The 9985-nt window shown below is 51.9% G+C and overlaps 2 protein-coding genes; both read right to left on the bottom strand.

Moving 5' to 3' along the window:
• Window positions 1-1804: 1804 nt before the first annotated feature.
• On the bottom strand, window positions 1805-2843 carry CHC_T00006699001 (hypothetical protein). XM_005718835.1 is given in 4 exon segments: window positions 1805-1932; window positions 1933-2018; window positions 2151-2365; window positions 2758-2843. 3 exon segments carry the CDS (start codon window positions 2841-2843, stop codon window positions 1933-1935), a joined length of 387 nt encoding a protein of 128 aa, XP_005718892.1. The 3' UTR covers window positions 1805-1932.
• A 220-nt stretch (window positions 2844-3063) lies between these two features.
• Window positions 3064-3261, bottom strand: CHC_T00006698001 (hypothetical protein). The gene has a single exon (XM_005718834.1). It carries the CDS (start codon window positions 3259-3261, stop codon window positions 3064-3066), a length of 198 nt encoding a protein of 65 aa, XP_005718891.1.
• Between the last annotated feature and the right edge of the window lie 6724 nt (window positions 3262-9985).

Below are 9985 nucleotides of genomic sequence, written 5' to 3'. Positions count from 1 at the left end.
GGTCGCGTCGGACGGCTAGGACTACTGCAACCTGTGCAAGCTGCAAGCCGCCTCGTGCCGCGCGCGGTTCGCCTTCTTCGGCCCCGTGCGCGCGCCGGACGCGTGCCGCATGCGCCCGATCCCGCCGTTCGAGGCCGGGCGGTGCTGCGCCGAGCGCGGGATCGGGTGCCTGGGCAACGGAAGGCGCTGCTCGACGCTCGGGTCGCGCATCCGCCCGGTGCCGTGCAAGACGGGACTCACGTGCGTCATCCGCGACTTTGGGTTCCCGGCCGCGGACGGCCCGAACAGCGGCCGCTGCCGCAGGGTCAGGAACGTGCGCAAGTGCTCCGTGGGGAGGTGCACGCGGTTCGGGCCTAGGCACGTGTGCGAGGTGCCGCTGCCGAGGGGGAGCGGGATCGTGAGCACGTGCCGCGCGTGGGCGAGGAGGAGCGACGGCAACCCCGGGCCGGACTGCTCGTTCGCGTGCATTCTCATTTGTGCAGTCGGGGATGCGCGGCCGCTCGCGAGTAATGGGAAGAGGTTTTGCTCGATCTGTCAGCTGAGGCAGAAGAGCTGCACCACAGGGTTTAGGGTGTTTGGACCGGTTAGCCCGTGAGGGGGCGTGGTTGATTGAGCTCCCTGGGATGGTATTGTAGTAGGTACCCTGGGTAGCTGCACGTTTTTTTTTCTTCTTAAAACGGTCTATTCTCTTTCAGAGATGTTGGTGGGTGGGGTGATGTGTGACGACAAGCAGCACGATAGCAAAGGAAGTAGGCAGATGGGTGTCTATCTATTAAGTATCTATTAAGGCCTAGTTAGGGGTTTCAGCCTACGAAGTATAGGCAATTCAGAGTGATATTGGGAGCACTGCGTATGTGCAGATGATTTAAATGCTTTATGCTTCGTGAGCAAGGCATTGTCTCATATCCATTCACATCGTTGAGACTGTCGATGTGGCGATGGTTGAGGTATGAGAGGGGAAGGATACTAAGGATACTGGACTACAGTTGGCACTCCGGTGTACAGTATTATTTAGGTGGGCGGCGACGGCCGCTCTGTGACCTCACGCCATTCTCTGACAACCCGAATGGGTTGTCAGAATATAGCATAGTCAAGAGTCATTCTCTACTGTGCTCGCCCCTCGACGACCGGCCGAGGTTCCGGCGCTAGCGGTCCCTGCCGCCACAGCAGCGGCAGGGCCTAATGGGTGTGACGATGGAGGGGCGGTGTCGGACGAAACTAATGACCGCTACGTGGTCTCGGCGTTAGCGGGGATCTACAAGCGTGAGCGCGGTCTGGTAGCCCGAGTAAACTTTACCTTTCTCCAACTCTCGTTGTTTGTCTCGGGACCAGATTGACAGAGACGCATGAAGATACAACCTCCAGAGATACAACCTCCAGAGATACAACCTCTAGAGATATTCGCGATGCAATCAAAACTATAGCCAATCACAGATGACCATCTGCAACAAGGACTTAGTCAGGCAGTACTCATTACAGCCGCTCTTTACAGCCGCATTATTGGATGTAGACTCAGTCTACATCCAATAATGCGGCTGTAGTCTACTAGACTCCGCCTCCGTCTCATTAATTAAAAAACTTCGGATCTTTGTCAAGATGGCATTCGAAGGTTGCGTTGCCCTACGGCCCCCGTCCATACCACTAGTTTTTCGGAAGATTGCGACAACTGGGCATGATCCTCAATATCACTACAGCCGATGTGTCCATGTTGCAACAAGTCTGAACGACAATGCATGAAGAGCACTACTCCGTCGATTGGCGTATACGAATGAATCCCAGAAAGGGAGGTGGGCACAACGTCTGGAAATTCTAATTTCGTTTACGAGATCTCTCTGATTCGTGCGCTGCGTAATGTCGGGTGACCAGATGCTTATCAAAGCAACCTAAGAAAGGAAGAGAACAGCAGCAACTTCCGAGATGACGAGAGAAGAGCTACAAATGGTTGAACTGGCAGAAAGGGTTGTTTTCCTCCCACGGATAACAGCAGAAGTCTAGACCAGGGGGATAGTTGCTCGCACCTAATGAATGCGAAGAAGAAGAAGTGAAACAAATTTAAGACGAGGTAGTGGACACAGATTCGAGAGTTTTTGGTGTGAGTTGCAGATTTCCATTGTCGCCCAAAAACATTTCCTGGATGATAGAACACTTACAATCAGGGTCAAATTGGCGGCTAACCTTTCCAAGCTTGGGAAGGCGAGGCTGCGCCGGAACAGCCGCAACTACGGCCACAAGACAGGCAAGGAGGCAGATGGCGAGGGAGAACTTCATAGTGCAGAGGCGAAGAATTTGCTGAAGTGAGAAACGATTTGCTGTTGCAGGCGATTTGCTGTTGCAGGGAAGGGATGAGTGGGGAGGTTTTGCTTTCCTAGCGCAAGGGTTTTATAAGTGTTTTGGGAAGCTACAGCATAGGCACGGCACTACTGCACTGCTTCCACATTGCGTGATCTACCCAAGGGTAGCCAGACCTGCGACTTTCTTCGTTCGTTGACCACCTGATACTACGGACTCTGTATTATGGGTTTGGATATTGTACTGTCGATTGGGGCTCACAGAGGATGCCACACCAAGTTTTTATCACAAGAGGATCAATGACGGATGCAATAGAAGTCAGTCCGTTAATCACCTGATTCCATCGAATAGCAAGTAGCGTTTTGTTTTTGTTTTTCACACGGGCCCACAAACAATACTTACGCTGTCCTCCTGTAGTTTTACATTCTCTGGAGATGGGTACACCAGATTCGCTATGTGGTCCGGTACGCGAGAGAAAATGGCATTGGCACTATTCTCGGGCGGGTTCTCCCTGGTTTTAAATAAACTTTTTTATTATGCGATGTGCACCCCATTCTTGGGGGCATTAACTATAGACCGACAAGGGCTAGATACTGTACTTGCACGGTACACGTGCTGTCACGACTCTCTCGTGGACCGCTTTGTTGACAGATCATTCAGGGACTTTGGAGCTATTGGGTAACTGCCTCTCTTTTGCCTCCTGCCTCTCTCCGCCTTGCTCTCCGCCTTGCTCTCCTCCTTCGCCTTTCTGCAAACTGCAGCTCTCTCCTGCATTCATCCTTTATCTGGCAACAGTCGTCGCATTCCAGCGTTCGCCACGATTTCTGGTTGCGAATATTCGTTCGAATGCGTTATGTCCTTCCGCTTCCCGCAACCGACAGGGACGTGTGTCCAACATGAGTACGACGTTTCCACATGCAACCCGGGTTCGGTGTGGCGGTGTGGCGGGTGGGTCCTATCGGGTATGCACATCTACGACGCTATGCTACAACAGTACTGTATGTACAGTACAGTACTGTACTACATTGCGAGCTTCCTTAGACACAAGTCGTTCGCCAAACAACGAGAACTCTGAATCACAAGTTGCGTGATACAGTCGTCCTTCGATTTGAGATGTAAGGGCAGCGGGCGCTTGGATGCAGTTGCTTCCGACTCGTTGTTGGCAGGATTATCTCCATGCGAGATGTGAAGATACGGAATGGTACTGGAGTACACAGCAGAGCAGGTGTTGATGCAATCTGAGATCCGTCGGAGGGATTATTGTTTTGTATGTACAGTACAGTACTGTACTACATTGCGAGCTTCCTTAGTGTGGTAAAAGGGAGTGCCCCCTGGCCAGGAGACAGGTGGGGGGGGGTGTGCACAGTATATGTAGTAGCGAAGTCCGATAGAGCTGTAAGGAAAGGAGCGTAGGGGAAGATCGTAGGAAGGATGAGCGTTAGCGAAATCCAACAGTCGCCGCGATCTGACTTGTAGTGAGGTGAATGAAAGCGGGGAAGTACTGAGGAAGCAGAGGCCGTGGTGTTTGAGCGTGCTTGGGGATGATGAGCAGCAGAGGCCTTGGTATTTGAGCGTGCTGTAAGAGGGTGGTGAGTAGCAGAGGCCTTGGTGTTGGAGCGTGCTGTAAGGGGGGTGCTTGACAGTCGCCGTACAGTTGAAAATCTTGGAAAACGTTGAAAGTTGAACTCGCGATCACTGGTGTTGAGCATCAGTGCGCAGCAGGATGCGCCACGGGACCATAACCTGTGGTAAAAGGGAGTGCCCCCTGGCCAGGAGACAGGTGGGGGGGGGTGTGCACAGTATATGTAGTAGCGAAATCCAACACTTAGACACAAGTCGCTCGCCAAACAGCGAGAACTCTGGATCACAAGTTGCGTGATACAGTCGTCCTTCGATTTGAGATGTAAGGTAGCGGGCGCTTGGATGGAGTTGTCGAGGAAATGCAATCATCGAAAGTGTTATCACATCAAACCGGCATGCTGGTTTTCTATCTCTGTAGTTTGATTGGGACACTTGGTCCAATATAGAGCCGTCGTTGTATCCCATGCCAGTTTCGGTTTTTCTTCAAATTGGTGTGACGTGTTCTGATTTTTTTGAGGTTTTTTATGATAAAGCCAGCTGCCGTTGTAGTGTCTAGGTGACAAATGACCTCATATGGGGTCACTTTTTGTGATTGCGTAATCGACGACGATCCCTTTTGGCCGTCGGCGTGGTTTATTCAGATACTTAAAATGGGCGCTGGAGTCTTCGTGTGTACGTGTACACGTTGCATAATAATAATACTGGCTTGGGGCACGCGTTTTCTGTGTCTGAGCGTTTTGTTTTGGTTACGCTTTGCGTAATAACACTCCTCCTGCTCGGATGCAGGTGTCAGAGTGGCTCATGGCAGAGTCAATTACCCGCCCATGTTTGAGTCATGGATATTCTTTGCTTGTTGGCCCTGAACTTTTGTGCACCCAGCGGCTTCGTAAGCATGTCTGCCAGCATGCGTTCAGACGGGACGTGCAGGACTTTGATGTCGCCGTTGTCGATGTGTGCGCGCAAGAAATGGTGTCTCAAGTTGATAAATTTCTGCTTCTTGGTGGGCGCTGTGTTCGTTGCAATGGCGATTGCTGCTTGATTGTCGACAAGTAAGGGTGTGGCGGCTGGAGGGAGGATGGATAACTCCTGCAATATGCATCGCAGCCAGAGAGTAGTCTGCACAGCCGTGGATGCCGCCATATACTCGGCTTCGCATGTCGATAGGGCTTGCATGGATTGTTTGGTCGATGTCCATGCGACGGGGGCGTTTGCGAATAGATGGATGGCGCCGGTTGTTGATTTGCGATCCGCCTCGTCGCCAGCGAAATCGGCATCTGAATAAGATTGAACAGGGTGGGGTCGTGTGGGTGTGGTTGGTTCGTGAAGGACAGATGAAAGGCTGGTGTGAGATTTCGAGGGTTGGTACACGATTCCGTCGTCTCTCGTGGCGACCAGGTATCGCATTAGTCGTTTTAGGTGAACCCAGTGGCGTTTGGTCGGGCTATGCGTGGCTGCTGCCAGCTTGTTGACGAGAAAAACGATGTCAGGCCTCGTACAGTCTGCTATATATCTAAGTTCTCCCATGATTTGTTGGTACTTTGCCTTGAGATGAAGTATTGGGGTATCTTTATCTGTGGGGCCATGCAGTTTGATGCCATCGGTGTAAGGGGTGCTTTTTCCGTTGGCAGTGGTCATGCGCATGTGAGTGAGGACGTTGTGGATGTACGTCGGTTGGCTGATTTTCACTGCTCCATTTTTCTGGTGTTGGATTGTCCACCCTAGGTACTGTGCTGGAGGACCGAGCCGTTTCACTTTGTACTTTTTTGATAGCGCCTGATGCAGCTTTTCGATGTGCGATGTGTGCGAGGCCACTATTAGGAAGTCGTCCGAGCTTAGGGCTATGAATATGAAGGATTTGGGTGAATGGATATTGAAAAAAAGACATGAGTCCTGCTCGCTTGGTTGGTAGCCGTGGCTGCGCAGGAATGTGTGCGCACCTTCGAGGTAAAAGTATCCCCCTGAGGGAGTGCCGTATACGTTTTTGGTTAATCGCCCGCCTGGCCCCTTGTGTTTGAGGTGACCATGGAAACGTGGGTGCTGCTTCACGTACACAGGTTTTTTGTATTTGTAGTCTTCGTGAATGTAAGCTGACTTGAGGTCAAAGTGGTCACAGGCGGGGTTACCTGCGGCCTTTATTGCAAACAAAAGCCGTATGGTATCCTTGTCTGCCATATAAGAGGCTTGTTGGGATGGGTCATAGTGGATATTCGGTTGCATTAGGTCCCCTCTTACTGAACACTTGGCTCTGTGCTCGAGAATGTCCCCATTTGTTGCGCGTTTATAGCGGTAGGTCATCGTGAGGGGGATCAGCCGGGTTTTGGGGGGGATGGAGGACCTGGGTAGCCATTTGATGGCTCCTGCTTCGTCCAATTTGTCAAGCTCGAGATTGTGTGCGCGCTCCCACAGCTGCGCGTCGGGGTATCTCATGGCCTGCTTGTGCGATCGCGGTGCCGGTGTGGGTTCTGTTACGTGGGTGGGATCCGGGTGTGGGATATGCGTTTTGTAGGCTGTCGTTTGTGTGGCGACGGGGTCCAAGGTGCGGGAGTATGGTTTGAAATCGATCGTCCTGACTCGCTTGTATTCTCCAGTTGCAAGGGTCCGCACCATGATATGCGATTCGTCGATGCCGAACATGTAACGGACAGGGTGTGCGCGGGCTTGGAGCTTTGTCTTACTGCGTATTATGGGAATGAACCCTCGTTGGCCGAATGTGTGCAATGAGGTAATTGCCGGTGCGTGCCCGTTCCAAGCGGTAAACGGTAGTTGCTTGGATGTGTGGTGCATTGCTATGTTGTACTTAAACAACACGTCGCGTACTGCATCTTCCCAGTAAACGGGGGATAACCGGCTGTGGTAGAGGGCAGCGCGGGCTGCCGTCATTAGAGTATTGTTGATGCGTTCAGCAGTCCCGTTTTCTTGCGGAGCGTAGGGCGTACTGGGTTTGAGCGTAATGCCCTCTGCGTGGTAATATTGACGTGCAGCTTTTGACATGTACTCGCCGGCATTGTCCGTCGTGAAAATATGCGGCGGGTGACCGTGACGTCTCTTGATGGTCTGTACTGTGGAGATTATGAATTGGAGTATGTTCTTTCTATTGGGCATGAAGTGTAGCATAGCATACTTGGACTTTTTGTCTATAAACGTAATGAAATATGCGTTGCCGTGGGTCGATTTGGGGGAGATGGGTCCGCAAACATCGGATGACAGGGAAACAGCGATGGAATAGCCGTGCGTGGCTGATTGTGCGGCTGCCGGCGCATTTTGCCGTGGGCACAGCCGGAGCAGGTGAGCCGTGGGGGGGTTCGCTTGAGAATTGCTGGGAGTGGCAGGAGCTCGTTTTTTGCCATCGTCTGTAAGGTTCGGGTACTGATGTGGTTGAATAAAAGACGCCACTTGTGAAACGCCGTGGCGAGTTCCGACGGAGACTGACCTGTTTCGTTGTCAGAGTCCGGCATGCGGCCAGCCGCGGAGATGTTTTGGGTCAATTTGTTGGGTAAGCCGCGCGGAATAGCGCCAATGTTTGTACGTTTACCAGCGGATGTATCCTGTGTTGGCTGCTGATGAGTGGGTAGTTTTGATCTTTGCTTTGAACGACGTTTGATTAGGATGGTTCTGGCAGCTCGTGACGAGGGGGGTGGGCCGTGGAGGACTTATTGGCCGTTGTACCATCTTGCTGACCCAGTCAATCGCGGGTTGGCCGCCTTGGTGTTAACTATGCTGGCTTTTGATGCGGAGAATACTACATGCCCATGCTGCTTGGCGATGGAGTGGATTGAGAGGAGGTTGGGATGTATGCCACGGTGTAGGACTGTTGGTAGGGTCAGCGAGTAGTGCTTATTTGTCTTGATCTGTAATATGCCAGCGTGAGTGGCGCCGTTTGATGAGGAGGTTGCCGTTCTTGTTGTTAGTGGTTTTGTCAATTGGCGCATAGCAGGGAACGAAAAATTGACGTGAGAGGGGTGGGCTCCTGAGTCAAGTATGAACGTACGGTTATGATCGTCCTCCTCGGATTCGGTTTCGTCCGAGACCTGGGCACCTGCTGCGTTTATGGCTTGAAGCGTGGCGAGGTCGATAGGATTTTGGGAGTCCGTTTCTGGGCTGAGACCGGGATCTGTGTATGCGCGTTGCGCTTTCGCGGGACGACGACCGGTTCTCCGGTGATAAGAGGAGTCACGTCCTTGTGCAGGCGGCGTGCGTATGTTTGACGCTAATTGATTTAGGTTTGCAAGATCTTGGAGCTGTTGGGCAAGGTTGTTATCATTGCGTTGGTATCCCCACCTTCCACGTCCCCTACCACGGGTATTACCGCATCGATGACTGCCGCGATACCGACCCCGATTGTCACCATGGCGAGTGTGCGGCTGGGTGGGGTAAAGTGGAGGCGATGGTGTGCCCATCCTTCCGTTCTCCTCCTCGACGTCATTGAGACGTCTTTGGAAGTCCGAAATTCTGGGTGGGATTCCAGAGGCCTTGAACGCCCGAATGAGATCGCGGAATGAGGCGTTAGGGCGGAGTCCTTCCACCAGGAAGCGAACTGTTGTTGCTTCTTCGGAAATATGGGGGTATGCTGCGTTCTGCATGCGGGCACGGAGGGCTCGGTGTTTTGTTACGTAATCCTTGATTGTCATGCCATCGTGTAGCACGGTTTGTTTGGCTTCTTGTTCCAGTATAGCGTGGTTATCCGCTGTGTTGCCTTGCAGGAGGTCCTTGAGGAATTCGACAATGCGTGAAGGGGGTTCGGTGTAGAGCACGGCTGGCATCTGGTTGTTGATGTCGGCTGGGATACTTTTAGCAATTACTCGGCGACAGCTGGCCATTGCCTTGCCGTAAAACGCTGTCAGGTCGGGTGGGGGGGTGAAGTTGTCGTCAATGAGGGCTTCGAGGTCATGCATGGTCAGTATGTCCATAAGGGTGGCATGCCAGAGGGGGAAGTTGTCTTCCGTGAGTGCGGGGAGCTCTTCTGATATCTTCCATTTCGGGGTTTGCGTGAGCGTGTAGCTGTGAGGTCCTAGGGGATTGCCGCTGGTGCCAGGGGTGTCCATGGTTCGTTCCTCTCTTTCTGTGAGCTTAGCGTTGTCGTACAGCGGTGTCCAAATGGAGGATGTGTCGCAGTAGTGACGGCGTCGCGACCGCGGGGAGTTAGTATGTTGTAGATCGGCTATGTTGTCGTTGTGGGCGGGTGACAATTAGAAGGAGCGATGCTCAGACTTGGCTAGCGGAGGAATGCTCGCACGCTGGGTGGGTAAGGTGTAGAGCAACGCTCGAATCTTTGTCGGTTACTTTCGTAGAGCGAAGCTCGAATACGTTGTAGAGGTCGTAGATTGCAGTGGTTGCTGTTAGGCTTGCGTAGGGTCCATAACCTGTGATTGCGTAATCGACGACGATCCCTTTTGGCCGTCGGCGTGGTTTATTCAGATACTTAAAATGGGCGCTGGAGTCTTCGTGTGTACGTGTACACGTTGCGTAATAACACTTTTCAACTTATTTTTCTCGACTTGTGCTACTGCGGGTAGCTCAACAAGATGGAAAAAAGATACTCTCGACACGGCAGTTGACTTCTGCGTTGTGGAAGGGTGGAGTTTGGTGAGATCTGCACGTCTTCTCCAGCCATTTTTAAAATGCCCAAAAAGGAGCCTTTTTTGACCAACCTCAAAACGTTTATGTTGATATCTTCGAAACCAAAACGCCTGTTTAAAAAGTCAACTCATCATTGATACTTGATTAGATTCTTAGTCTCTCTGTGCATTGACAACCGCCATGCCAATGTTTTGCAAGATGTTATTGCCGAGCGCGTATACGTTAAAGAAATGGTGTCCAAACTGAATGTTTTTAAAGTTTCGATTTAATTTATATATTTTTGCAAAAAAAGCTGGCCTCATATGAGGCCATGACTGACCTCATCTGAGGTGAAATTGCTTGCCGTCTAGACAAGTGTCTAGACGCTAGAGGATACGGTACCGTTGTACAGTATCACTGTAGGGATGCAGATCGGGCAGGGGCTGTTGACAGCCATGACATCATGAGAGGCATGCACACACACGTTGCACACGTACAACAGCGATCAACTCACCACGATCGCATCCCTACTAAGAAGATAGGCACGAGACTGTGGTGA

Source organism: Chondrus crispus, genomic scaffold, assembly GCF_000350225.1.
Source record: "Chondrus crispus Stackhouse genomic scaffold, scaffold_5, whole genome shotgun sequence".
NCBI lineage: Eukaryota > Rhodophyta > Florideophyceae > Gigartinales > Gigartinaceae > Chondrus > Chondrus crispus.
Note: the sequence above shows the minus strand (reverse complement) of the source record. Positions and strands in the feature narration are given on the sequence as shown.